Here is a 14,826-nt window from a genome sequence, read left to right as displayed (position 1 = left end):
CTTCAAGCGTGTTGAAAACATTTAGACAGGCAAAGGTTTGGACAACTGAATTAACCTTTATTAGGTGCAGCTGATACTTGTTTGGCTGGTGGATGGTCACCAGCTAAAATTGGAAGCCTCAATTAGATTTGACCCCAAACAATCAAATTGTTTTCGCATTCTAGATGAATTGAAAATGAAAATATGGGCATTACTAGAAAGGTCTGATAAGCCGTCAAGATTTCCAGGAAACAACTGTAAAAGCATCAGAGACTCCGACATATTAAATCATTTATGTTTACCAACCATGTTTCAGTGAATTCAAACAAACCATCCACTTATAAAATGCACCCGTGGGGACGTTTTTGATATTGCTGAACACATTTCCTCTAAAAACAGAAACTTGTTTTCAGACACAATCAACTGAGAAGCCCCGTGGCAACACACAGCAGCTTTTCCTTTTTAAAGTCCTGACATAAAAAGGAAGTGCTGCTGCAGAAGAGAAGGAGATGCCCAGCCTGTCTTTTCTCTATGAGCTGACTGACCTGGGACGAGTGGAGAACAGTGATTAACCATCACAACAGTTGACCAGGGGAGAAAGGGAAAAAAAAAAAAAGGGCAAGTGTTACCAAGGCAACGGAGACATTTTGTTAAACATTCCCGTCACGGTGATTGAAGAGTGTGTGTGGGAATGAGCTGCACCAATATGCGTCTTTGTATGTGACAGTATGCGGCGGCTTGACAAGAAAATGTTTGAAGATAATTAATGCGCCTGTTGTTGTGTCCTCTGTGTGTGTGTGTGTGCGCGTGTGTGTGTTGAGTGCTCGGTATAAACAGTGTGTCTGCTGTGTTCTGACTGTGCACTGAGATTGTGTTAAGCTGTTTATGTGATCATATTCTCTCTCTGTGGAGGTGCTCATGTTATCCTGACTCTGAGTGTTTATGTCACAGTATCTCACATGTGTCCTCGTCCCGCTGAGCCTTTGTTCTCCCTCTTTGTGGTGAAATAGCAAAGGATGGCTGCTAAACTTCAGTGGTAATAACAGGCTTATAAACATGAATAAGGCGTCACTGCCAGCTCACGTTTTCCTGTTTTTGTCTGCCTTGTGTAACGACGGTGAAAAACAGTGGAAGTGGTGGTGAAAGTCTGCCAAGAAACTGGCATGAAGAATCATTAGTGAGGAAGAACCCACTTCGATTTGATGTGCTGAAATTCAACACATTACATTTGGTTTAAATTATAGCTAACAGACTTGGGTGACTGGTATTTTAAATTCCACTGTTAAGTTGACAACCAGTAAGACCTCACCAGTATACTCTGAGCTTTGTTTGAAAACCGCTACTTAGTACCGGAAAGTTTTTATACGGTCTGGATTTCCAATAAGATGTTTTAACCTCAAGAGTCTGCCTTTGTCAAAACTTTTCCAGCTTCTTCCCACTTGATTCAATGAGATGGTTCTTCAAAACTATGAACTCAGGATCTGTGACATGTGTGTGTGTCCCTCTTTCTCTCCCACTCTGCAACACAAAGGGGCAGATTCACAGCACACATGGCAACAAGCTCTGATTGGCTGAGGAGCGTTAGTACAGTTCCAGCTGAGGAGAACCCTTCTTCTGTTTTGTGAACTCAGCTGCCGTTATTCTCCCGATGCCAACAAACAAACACGCATACACTGGACCCAGACTGTCACACCACCTTGCCCTCATTCTCACACCCCGTTATTGTCAGCCATAAACAGAGCTGTTGTTTAGCAGCTGAGCGACTCACATACTACAGAAGTCACATGGTAAACAAGCTGGGAGCTGCTGGAAAAAACTTTTCACCGAGCAGGGTGTGAATACATAACAGTCACAACTCCTCTCAGCTGATGTGGAAAAAGTCATTCGTAAGGCTTTCTCTGACCGACGACCTTATTTAATTTAATTATTTAGCAGCTATGGACCATGTCTATTAATGAATACTTCCTTCTTTTCTATAGACCTTGTTAGCAGATGAAGTCCTGCCAGAAAAAGAAGATACTTTAATCTATATTTCTTTGGACTTGTAGCTCATGGCTAAACAGATGAAACTCAAAATAGACAGAAAATCATTGACTGACCTAAATTGGGAAGCCAGAGTGGATACTTTTGTAGCTGAATTCAAAAGTGACTTGCTCTCCCATGTTAATCTTTCAGTAGGCTACTAAGAAAAACACAATTTATTTTCAAATGTATGTACTATTAAATAGGTCATCCAGTTTAAACCTGCAGTTATTTTGAGTACATTCACATAAATCCCCTTGAAATCATTTGCTTGCGTTGCTAATCTTCATTGCAGTGTTAGGTCAGGGATGTATGATGAAAGCACCGGCAACAATGGTCCCCTATCTGAGTTAGGTAACCACGGGCTGAAGGAGTGCCAAGAGTCTGCAGGATTTCACTGCAACCACACACCATGCCAGCTGATTTCAAGTTATCCCACCTTTAACCAAACAGGATCAACTGAAAAAAAAGCAGCTAGTGTGATATTTAAATGTCACAAAAACCTGCATACCCTACCAGCCAGATACTGACCACTAAAATATTCATTCAAGTCTCAGACTGGCTGGGACATGTCGCGTTAGGAATGAGATACAGTGCGCTCTCTTCATCTTCGACAACCATAGCAACTGAAGTCCTCGAGCAAGGTACTTAAAACCCTGATTATTCAGATGAGTTGCTCAGAGGCTCAACTGGGCAGCTTCCAGGTGTGAATGCCAACGGCTGAGTAAATATCGAGCGGAGTGTGGCTGAAAAAAAAAGTGATATGTGTTGTAACCATCCCCGTGGATTACAACACTTATCCCTAAAAAACAGGCAAGGTAGGCATATATTTGTGGCTGAGAGGCATCTCCTTTTCTCCCTCATCTGCTCTGAAATACCCAAAAATGATCTTCAGAGCAGTGACCTATGGTTAGTTGTGCCCTCTGAAGTGCCCTTTGTGACCGAGGCCTTCCTGCTCGTACATACTGTAGCTGGGCCCCCTAAGCTCCTTTTATTCAGGCAAGAGTGGCCCTTTGCAAATTCATTGTCTAACTAATACAGGTTATGTAATGTGAAGCAGAGCGACTACAGCAGTGCTGGACAAGGTGTGCAAAGTGCAAATTATTGAGCCCCAGTTGAGCCAACAACCCCGTGTGTGGCAAATGATTGAAAATGTAAAAAACAAATTTTATCCTCCACAATATTTTGGTAATTATTCTTCATTTCTTCCATGTAGGTCGCTTGAGTCAGTTGTGTCTATAGATATGGTTTCTCTGACCGACCCTTATCTAATGTGATGGCAACATCTGACACTTGCTCTTTACTATAGCAGTTTAAATTTCAGCAAGCGGACTGCTGGTGGGTACAGGACACTAGGGCAGTAGGACACACCAGCCTCTCTCTGAAACCAGAGCCATCCTGTCCAACATGATTGCGCAGGCCTTCGACCTCGCCGGTGCTACTGATGCTAATTTGGAGAAAAGGGGAGTCCGTGTTGAGCAACCTGAGCGGCGTAGCTCCGAAGGCCACGTGAAAGTGTGTCAGCAGTTGCACAGGAATATTGAGGTGGTCGATGACTGGAACGAACCGCTTCGTACAAAGAGGTACAAGGCCGAGGTCTGGACACGGCTGGAAAAACCTGCCTCACCTTGTTGGCTTTACTCAATGATTCATCTGCCAACAAATAGCTGCTGTTCCTCTCCTCTTGGTTGTTTCTCACTTTTCCTAGTTTTACTACTTTTTATGTAAAGTAGGGTTGCAACTGAGGATGATTTTCAATTAATCTGGTGGTTATTTTCCAGATTAACTGATTTGTCCTTATGAAAATAGTGAAACTGTCCATTATCATTTCTAAGATCTGACAGTGACATCTTCATGTGCCTTGTTTTGTCCAATCAAAAGTCCATAATCCACTATCGTTCATGACAAAACAGTTTAAATCCTCACATTTGAGAATCTACAAAATGACAAATATTTGATGATCTAAAGACTATTAATTTTCTGTTTATGGACTCTAATTAATTTTTTTGTGAAGCTCCAAGTTACATAATGCTCTTCCATCCTCTGATTTAACAACAGAATTCATTAACAGTTCGACCATATAATGAGTAAAAATCCAACTAATAAAAACACAGCTGAGTAGGGGGGAATAAAAGAACATTAACCCTGTTAAACAGGATAGAGTGTCAGCTGGTTTGGTGTGAGTATGAGGCAATACTGGGAGCTGATAGTGGAAACATCCCACTCAATATTTGAGGCCAGCTGCTGGCCTGAAAGAGACGAGACAATGGAGAAAAAGAAAGGGGATAGTCGTGATGAGTCTCAAATTAACTTCACCTCACACTGTTGTTAATAAGCAATGTGCTTAACGCCTCCACAATGAGCCCTCAAGGTGCTCTCCGTGATCACAGACTGTGAGCGTGTGCGACAGTGCGTGTCTAACCATGTTTCTATTACCCTGAAGGAACAGTTCACTTTAGGGAAAGATCAATTATGGCATCAAAGATATTTAACAGCCTTTATTAGATTTCTCCTTATTAATGTATATTAGTAATAACCGCATGTGTGAGTGCACAAATTCATAACTCATACAAATACATGTCTTACTCTTACACTGGTATCATTTAAATCTCAAACTAATCTATGATGGTCTTTTTGTACGAGTACACAGCGGCATATTGTCAGCATGAAAACAGAGAAACGGTTGTGTGAAAAGTGAACCTGATTTAAGTGCTGGTTTACGTAACACTCTCTGCAACCAAAGATGTGTGGTGTCTGGTAACAGACTTTAAAACCTGAAGAGTCAATCTGCTCTGTAAATCAATATTAGCGGGGTAACAGTACTGAATGTTTAATATGCAAAGACTCACTGTGAAAAAGAATCTGTTTGATATTAACTTTAACGTTATTCTCTAATTATTTATTATTTATTGTGCTCTAGTGAAGTTTTTAGCCTGGTTTTAGTCTAGTTTTTAAATATTCAACCTCCCTGACCACCTATATGAGTTAAAGCATTTTTACTTTGATCAAAGGAACAGCAGGAGTCATGATGACTAGTGCTGCTCCTCAGCAAGTTGTCTGGTAAACACAGAATTTGTAACGTCTAAAATGTCACTGTGGAAAATATAAATCATGTTTATTTTACAACAGAAACTGTAAATTAAAGTCAAACAGTGCTAAACAGTTGACTCACTCAACATTACACATCACACAAAGGAGCGTGTTGTGCATTTCTCAGACTTCATGTGGTTTGCATTTGCAAAAACAGATGTACGTGCTTTTTTTTTTGAAGGCAGATGACAACAAACACTCTAGCAACGCCCCAAAAACTGGAACGCTTCAATGATCAACAGAAAAAGTATTCACCAGTTACCTTTTGATTTGATTAATTGGTTTGCCTCATTTTTTAAAGAAATCGTGCCAGCTACTCATGTGTGAATATTTTCTGTGAGAGTTAACTTAGTATTTTGGGGGTTCTGGACTATTGGTCAGACAAAACAAGACATACTCCATCTTGGGCTCTGAGAAACTGTCACAGGCATTTTTCACTATTTTCACATTTTATTTTATTAGTTGCAGTCCTGGAAACTAGACTTATACTACAGACTCACTTTTTCTCGATTCAAAAGCATTGTGTGAGAAATGACTGCCAACACCAATTTATGTGCAATGTGTCTTTATCGAGTATGTGTACAGAAAAAGCTGCCAGCCTCTATTATCACCTATTTATTCTTGTGTTTTAAGTAGCAGGTCAGCCTCGCTCTGTTTCCGTCAATATGCTTTTTGGCTTGACATCAACAGGGGGGCTGATCTGGTCAACGCGAAAGTCTGACTGAATATCGTCCGGTTGTCACCACTTCCTGTATCCATTGTTTATAATGACAAACCCTCTAGCACTTCATACCAGCTTTTGACCTGGTCTTGTTGTCTATATATTATGAGCAGAGGTGGGGTTGTCCAGTCTAAAGGTGTTCTGGTACCATAAGTCAACGTGAGGGAAAGTTGACTGTATTCACGTCAAGGTCAGAGAGACTCACAACTGCCTTTACAAGGCTCTCCAGACCTCGCAGAATAACAATAATCACACATGCCCCAACATACTCCTATGTAAACACTACTGAGGTTAACAAGAAGCTGTCATTTCGGTTTCTCAGTTTAAAAAAAAAAAAAGAACGTTGGAAACATGACAAACAAACACTCAAAACATCCTTGCAAGGCGTGAGTGCTTGTGCTTTTCTTTACTGTGTGGTTTCTGGGCAGGACGTGCGAGTCCTACCCAACTCGCAGCTTAACACAGATCTAGTTATGTCACATCAGGGATGAATACTTGAGGAGGATACTTAAAGAATTTTTCAATTGCGATGGCGACCCTACAGTATTGATCGTGAGAAGTGGCCACTTGCGATTAAAAAAGAACAAAAAAAACATGGTTTGCATATTCTATTAATCTTCAGTCTGCTCTGTATTAAAGGTAGAGTCAGTCATTCTGGTGGAATATGGTTGAACAAATGCACCCCTTCAATCGTGCTACTTCTGAAGCTCTGTCCCCCCAAATTCATCGATGCGGATCACCAGGGCAACAACCAAAATAGATATAAGGTGAAATGTGAGCACAACAGTCCATCCACACCCTCCATGGATCTCCCTACTTTTTTACTCGACCTGAGAGGACAGTGGCCAGAATGGACAACTAGCGAGTGAGGAGATATTTGACAAAAAGTGTGTTGAAAGATCTTTCTCTAGAATCACTGACTCTGCCTTTAATGTAAAAGCTTAATTTTATTTACTTTGACCTGGTTTTGTTGTTTTGTGAGATATCTTTAAGTAAAACAGACAAAGTGAATATGCCAAACAGGGGCAGATAAAAATAAAGACCCAAAAACTGCAACACAGAGACACACACATCCTCTGTAACCACACCACCCACGCCAGAAGTAAACCACCAGGTCCAGATGGCTCTTCCTGTTCCTGCAGAGCTGGCTGCTGGTTGGCTACGAGGAGCCACAGGGGCGGGAGGATGTGACGAGCACATGAGCAATGACATCACCGGCTCAGTGGCACCCTGGCAGCAGAAATGTGACCCATGCTGCTACTTCTAGTTTCAGCCAGTCCAACACTAAGTCTGGATGGTGTATTTCTATGTGTCAGTGTAGCTCATTAACACTGAGCCTTAATATGGAGTCGCTGCACTAAATATGTATGCCTGCTTTTATTATCTGTGGATATGTGTGGACGCTATGACTTCAGCGACCTCCAGCATTAAGTCTATGTGTATCCGTATAGGGTAACAGAGTGCCCGTGTAAGTCTCCTGATAAAGAATTGGTGTGCTAAATTAAAGGTGCCAGCATTATGTAAGAGTATTACTGGACTGGAAGGACTGGGGCCCCAATCCCATGCACCGGCTAGGCTCGGCTAGGCTCCTTACAGTCAAACTTGTCACAACAGCATTGATTTAGGCTGATTACTCCGGGGGCTAGGACAGTAACTCACGGCTGAATGCCTACCCAGTATTGGTATTCATTGCAAAAGGCAGCTCTGAATGTTCCTGTACAATGGGGGGAGTCAAATATCTGTGCTCAGCGCAGCTGGGTCAGCAAATGACAATAATGATGTATTGAAAAGGCAATATTACGAAACACTTAAGTTGACTTTAACTAGATGATAAAATGAATACCAACTGTAAAACTGCGTACAGGAACATCTTTAGATGGACGGCTTAAATAAAAGTCAATTCACTTCAATTGACTTTAAAGTCCAACTGAAATCACATTTAAACATCCCTTTGCAGGCTAAAATAACGATGGCACGTTTTTAAAAATGCATTGTAAATAGTTTTGTATTCTTAGAATGAAGAAAAAGTCGATGGCTGATCAGTATTTAATCATAAGTCACATATAAATAAACCTAAGGGACGAGAGTAAATTTGAACTAGGGATAGAATCATTAAATCAAAGGAATTAAAACACACATTTCTCCCTTTTGGTTCTTAACTCAGAATAAGTGATTTACAGAGCAGATATGTGTGCAATAGTAGACCAAAAGAAAGGTACTTTAATTTAAGTTACACTTAGAAATAAAAAAGTGTCGTTTTCAATGTTAATGTTTCTACTGTTCCTATTTTCCAATTGTGATACATGTAATAAGTAATAATCATTGACTGTATATAAATATCGATGTCATGACAGCTCCCTAAAAGTAAAGCCAAAACATCTTGACCGCCTATATAAGAAGTCCCGCCCCCTCTGTATTAGCAGATGAGCCGAACCAAAAAAGATACAATTACACAGCAAATTCATTTGTCTTAAAGATTGTTTCGGTCGTTTTAAGTCGTTCTTATGACGATAATTATTGTCAAAGTGCTACTTTTACTTGATAAGTTAATTTTTAATTTGTTATTTGACAATATTAAAAAATGGGTTGTGACGTCATGATTGACAGCTTTTCACGGCTGCTCTCAAATCTCTGAGAAATCCTGCCGGCCGACTCTACTGCACAGACTCAGGTTCTGAATGACATCACACAAACAAAATGGCAGCTAGTGGAAAGGAGATATTTTGGCTTCACTTTACTTGGCGGTAGGTTGTGGAGATACGTCGTCCATATTTATATGCAGTCAATGATAATGACAAACAACAGCGCAAGCCCTGAAAAATAAAGAAGAATACTAACAAAATATTACCAAGCCGCACGACAGGTGGTGTGGCTATTAGCTAAGAAATCTTAAGAACAGTCAGTCAAGAAAAAGGAAGAAAAAAAACTACTGACCTATGTTAGATGAGTGTAACAGAGAGGAGCACCAGTTGTTGTTTGCCTCCTACTGTTGGGTAAAGGCTAATTTATGCTTCTACTTAACCTCCATGCCGTAACGACGCTGGTGCCCTGACACAGTCGTGCACCTTTCGAAGTTCTGCGTCTCTCCATCGCGTCGTGTTTTGTCGTGGTGCAATTAACCTGAATGGTTACTGGTGTCTCTAGTCCCTTCCCAGGTATGTCACAGACAATTTCACACTTTATTTTCAGTGTAATGGACACTTCTTATTTTTTCCTATTACAAGTATTAAAAAAAAAAACTTACTCCACAGCAGATTGAGCTACTTATTAAACTACTTAAGTGAAAATGTGCTTAGTTACTTTTTTGGTGATGAGTCTTATTTTAAGTGTAATGAGATTTATTTTGACTAGAAGATTTGAGTTTCTGCAGTGTTTTGTTGTCATGCACATGATTGTCACACGACATTGTTCTATTTATTAATTATTAGTCTGTATATTTTTGCTACCAAGCAAACCAATCCCAGCCCTTGCGGTCTGCGTTGCCTCGACGCATAGATACATTTCTGGGGAGGTGCACGTCAGGGGACGGCGTAGGGGTTCACGGGAAGGCAGAGAGCTTGACGTCAACCCAACATAGAAGCATAAATCAGCCTTAAATAGTTGACAAGGAGGAGGCAAAGACAACACAGGACTAGACAGGTGCTGTGCGAGACAACAGTGTGTGTCGCTCTGTATTATCTGAGAGTCTCGTCAGTGAGAGTGGAGACTCTGATCCACTGGCATGTGTCCGGGACATCTCAGGGCAGCTGTAATCTGGCTGAGCCCACGGCAGAAGGCAGGCAGTGGTGTGAGTTGGGTGGAGGGTGGGTGGGTGGGACTTGTGCTCAACTCTTCCTTCAAGGACTAATGGCTCCAAACAGGAAGCGACACCACACAAACACACCAAATAACATTAGAGAGAGTCGGAGTGCAGCGCTGAGGCTTGCCAGCTGACTGAGTCTCTCCAACATGACTAGCTCTGAGGTCATCTGTGTGTTGTTTCATGCGAGTCTGAAAGAGTGCTGCGGTTGAGGGTGTGAAGGAGGAAGCGCTCAGTCACCATAGTTAGCTCTTTGCTCAGAGATTTCATCACTTATGACCACACATCACCCTGTAATGCTAAGTCTAGTATGTGTGATATATATCTTCACTGATTGGGTGAAGAGGAGAGAAGCTGAAGAAAAAAAAGAGCCTATTTTATTGTGTAAATAATTCCTATGTGGCTTTTTTTAGTTGAGCTTTGCCATTCTACATGTGGATACAATAAACACTAAAACACAATAATGTATTTAAGGATACAAATAAAATCCAGCTTAACCAAACTTCAGCTGAAGCGGTATGAAACCCGATAGGACAAGCCAGGGTTTCCCCCTCCGACTGGTGTAAACAGGTCTGGAGTTTTCCATGGGACCTGTAAAAGCTGTCAGTTGAGCCATGTGGTTCAACGGTACAGCGCTTAATAGGGCCAACAGCAATCTGTTGCAAACTCTCTGCCACACTCACTCTCTCCTCACACCAGCATGCACTCCTTCACACGCCATCCTGACTCATGGTTCAACTCATAGGAAAACAAGGGGGTCAGATGACTCTGGTTAGGCCCCTGAGCAAAACGTAAGTGTGTGTCTTCTCCATTTGTAACAAAAGCATGGTTCACAAAAAGCAACAGGAATGCTGCTTAAAATCAAAAAGTCTTAATTAATTTTATCAGGGGCTGTGACAATGAAACGCTATTTTAATTTTGAGTTAGGGATCCATTAAATAAGCTCAGTTTGGGCACAGCTCTGATACTGTTTACTGATTTGTGCACCACTAGTTGCCCTCTATGTGGTAAAGGTGGAGACAGAGAGAGTTGAGGTATGGCGGGGCACAGCCTGACTATATCACCTCACCATCTATGGGCAAAACAATTATTTTTCAAACGATTAATCTAGCGATTATTTTTTCGATTACCTAAACGATTATTTTTTCGATTATTGATTATTTTTCCCATTATTTGATTACTACAGAAATTTACACATTATAAATATCAAAAAACATTGACTTCTTATAACATTTCAATATTTATTTAACATCACTTTAATATATCCCTTCAGAGTATTGCTCCCAAAATCTCTCCAGATAGATGAGACAAACTGATTTTGAACTGCCTGTAGAAGCTTTTCCTTCATTTTACATTCTTAGCTACAGTCATTGTCTGAGCACTTGTGGGTGACATACACTTACCCATGTACCTGAACGCCTCCTGTGTAGACACTTGCTGTTGATCTTCTAAACATGCTGCTAACACTACGCTTGTGTCCATTGCCATTCTTGATTTAAAGCTCTGTTTTCGCGGTCTACTTTTCTCTCTTTAGAGCACTTTTCTCTGACTCGAATATTTACCTCGCCCCAGCCCTAATCACCTCATCACGTACCCTACACCTTGGCTTGACTTTTCACACCGACCTGATCAGTAGGTCAAAGCCTGTGAAGTTGCTCACACCAGTGTAAGCAAGAAGCGCATGTCTGGACTTGTCCAACTCTCCCACTCAAACCTAATTTAGCTGGGCTCTCCCAGGAACCCTCGATCCAGCATCACAGCAGTGGATCTGCCTGCTCTCTACTCAAACTCGACCTTGCTTATGTGGTCCAAGCTTCGGCGTAAACAACTCCTCTCACCACTGCAGTCCCTTTCTCTTTCTCTGAGCAGGCAGAGAACAGAGGAAAAACAAAGAAGGCGGTTGGGCCATAAGCAATCTGGTATCTCCACCACAGGAACGGTACAGTATGTTCCAAATAACAATAGCACCACAGCGCCTGCCAGTCAAACAGGGAGCTACTGCTGTGGAGCAGCTTCTACTGGCACAGGCTTTCATAATTAGAACATGACAGTGAGCGAGCCAACCTGACATGGTGATAATCCATGAAGGGTGAAGAACAGACTCGCTGTAGCACTGCGCCTCAGGCCAACACTTCTCAATCTTTTTGGCTCATATAAGGCAGACACATATACACCGAGTCGCTGCTAGTAAATCGTCTCACTGTCACTCAATTTAAGAGACACTGTTCAAGCCAATACCATAACACGCAACAGCAGTGTTGCTGCTCACAGTTGACCCAGCATGTTGTGCTGCATTATGAGGCTATAATTACACTGTACAGTGTCAGCCAGCGTGCCCATTATTCTGGTCAGTCACATCACACACGTCTGGGTCACTGCTTCTATATAAAGGCTTAGGGCCCTGCAAGCAAAGAAAGGCAGGACTAGGGTTAAAAGTCACATATAGGGCACATTACCCTGTGTGTTGTGGAGTCTCATTACCAGCATATTGTGCTTCAAGGAAGATCCCTCTCAGGCCAGTCAGCAGCCCAACTGCAGTTTCATAACCTATTCAAAACACACAGACTAGCACTGATTGACTGCAGTTAATCTCGTCATGACTGAGAACAGTGGACCTTCACTGTTTCTGATGCTATTGTGTTGTTGTTGACAATGAATCAAGCCACCAACTGGATCGCCATGTACAATCAATCACTAGGGTGAATCATTATACAGCATTTAATGTGAATTGTGTCAGGGCAGAGATTAAGGCAATGAGGTACCCCTTCACAAATGCAATAATAACATTAACATAATCACATTGAAACAAACAAGGATGTCCCCTCTGTCCCTGTTTTGCCCTCTTACTGCAGATACAGCGACATGTAAACAGGTTGCAGAGCATACGGCAGGAGCCTTATTTCCACAACAGGGTGGGTGTGAGGAACATTTTGCAGCAGCTCTGTGCAAGAGACTGTCAAAACAAGAGCTACTGGAAAAGGGAACAGTGTTTGGCATGAGAGGATCCAGCAGGTTATACGCTGATCCACAGACAGGGGGAGAAGAAACAGCTGACATTTGTGTTGTTGACATGCAAAACTGGAGCAGCAAATGTTTCTTATATGTGCATGTCCTCATTTGCTCGGGCCAGCCTTTCCTTAATTCACATTATCAGTGACCAGGCTGACCAGCTGTTACATAATTCCCTGGCCTGATTACTCTCTCAGGGTAATGGTAATACTGTCAGTCCACTTAAAGCTGGAAATGTAAATCTTGCCCACCCACTGACCTTCAGGGCCACCTGAAGATGTGTGTGTGTGTGTGTGTGTGTGTGTGTGTGTGTGTGTTGGTGTGCATGTGTGTTTCTGTTGCTACACATACCTCGCTCGGGCTTCATGTTGTCCAGTGTCATCAGGTTGCCTTCAGGGTATCTTGCGGGGTCCTCCGTCTTCTCTTTCTCTGTCACACGCTGCCTTGACAGCAATGCAACGGCGTCTGGACCCCCACACCCTCTGTGCCTGAGACCTGCCGTCTTAGCTAAGCAATAATATCAGCTGTGAAGCCTGAGTGTTGGTGCCAGCTGCCCCCTATCCAACAACAAAGCATTGCTTTGTTAGCATGCTACTGTACGCTTCCATCGAGTCGCACTGTATTGTTCAACTGACTGATACAAAGACAGCTGATAGCCACTAACAGACAGCGTTTGGTAATGCAGTTGTCAACCCGCTCGCTAGCCAGCAAACCAACCTGACAACTGAGCAAATTAACTAGCAAAGCTGGCTTGTCTCAGAGCTCGTCTGAAATTCCTGCACCTGAACCACAGTTACGTCGCGATGCATTTCTGTGTCCGCTCCTGTAACGCTGGCTGTTCACTACGACACTACACCAGAGCAGAGGGGGTCGCACACACAACACACAACTAACTAACCTTATCGATACAATGTGGGTTTAAGCGTCTAGTGGTGACGACGACGACCTCCCAAACATCCCAACCCCCAACGTAGCGCAGGTAGGAGGACGCTCTCAGTATTCAATATTTTTTTGCTACGACGAGAACATATTCAGCTTATCGGTCTTCTCACAAAGTGATAAACAATAGAGATATGGTCCACTTTCTGTCCGTGCACAGCGCTAAAACCGTCGCCATCCACTCAAAGCTAGAAACAACACCTGTGCTGACTTCCTTTGTGAACCTCACTAAAACTTTTCACCCCGACAACAAACAGTCTCCGGTCCCAGCGCGTCGCTCACGACGGTAGCCTCCCCCTGAGCCGTTACTAGCTAACAACAGCTGATGTGTCGCCCACTGCTGAAACTAGAGCTCGATTCTGGTGTTAGTTGGGCGAAATGCAGATGAAAGGAGGAACAGTGAGTCCCTTCTAGTCGTGATGCTTACAGTCTGCCTCCCCTCCTCACTTCCCTCCTCACTGCTGCTTGTCAAAACAGATCAGTGCAGCTCCTCCAGTCACGTGTCCCAACAACAGCCCCACTCGTCACTTCCCTCACGGCCAGCCTCGCATGAACTCGCAGCCATAGCAACCGCCAGGTTAGCAGAGTGGTACCAACACTCAAAGTAATGTCTGCTCAAAAATACCACATGTAGTTGTCATTCTCTTTTACAGCTCTTTAAACATGAGCGACAATGAGTGATGAAACGACATAAACAAGAAACGGGCTACTCTCTGCGCGTTCACGTGCGCACGTGAGGGTTGGTTTTTTTTCCCGTCGTGAACATTTTGTCCTCGCGTGCATGAAACCAAAGATCGTCTGTTTAAGGTAATGGTGTTATGTGTTGTACCACAGTCCACTGACCAACTACTTGTAGTCATTCAGTATAATGATTACTTAAAACATTTACATGATCATTTAAAAACAGACGAGCACTGCAGGCCCAGTGTTTCGGTTGACTCTTGCAAACGTAAACAAAAACGTTTTATTATTAGTGCGTTGTGCTTGTGTAGGCTACTATTTCCAGACAGCTAACCTATTTTTAGTAGTCTACTTTATAGTTGTACTTTTTTTTAACAATGACAGAAGAGCAGGTATATGTAATATATATATATTTATGTCTAAAATAGCTATAATGATGGGCCCATATTAATTATTCATTCAAACATGAATTTAAATTAAGAAAATTAGTCAAATGAGAATATTAACCTTGAACATCCACTGACATGATTCAACTTTGGTGGCCTAAGCATTGTTGTATAGAGCCAGATACAACAAACTGTTACAG

At 42.3% G+C, this 14,826-nt stretch overlaps 1 protein-coding gene across 1 annotated transcript in view; it reads right to left on the bottom strand.

Moving 5' to 3' along the window:
- The window catches only part of atosa (atos homolog A), a 30,867-nt gene extending 16,751 nt beyond the window's left edge, over positions 1-14,116 (bottom strand). Inside the window, exon 1 of the mRNA XM_053320310.1 lies at positions 12,972-14,116. Coding sequence (XP_053176285.1) covers positions 12,972-13,002 — 31 coding nt within the window. The 5' untranslated portion in view covers positions 13,003-14,116. The remainder of the gene's footprint in view (positions 1-12,971) is intronic.
- Positions 14,117-14,826: the final 710 nt, after the last annotated feature.

The sequence above is a fragment of the Scomber japonicus genome, chromosome 1, assembly GCF_027409825.1.
Source record: "Scomber japonicus isolate fScoJap1 chromosome 1, fScoJap1.pri, whole genome shotgun sequence".
Taxonomy (NCBI): Eukaryota; Metazoa; Chordata; class Actinopteri; order Scombriformes; family Scombridae; genus Scomber; species Scomber japonicus.
The sequence above is the reverse complement of the archived record's forward strand: the minus strand, read 5'-3'. Positions and strand labels throughout refer to the sequence as shown.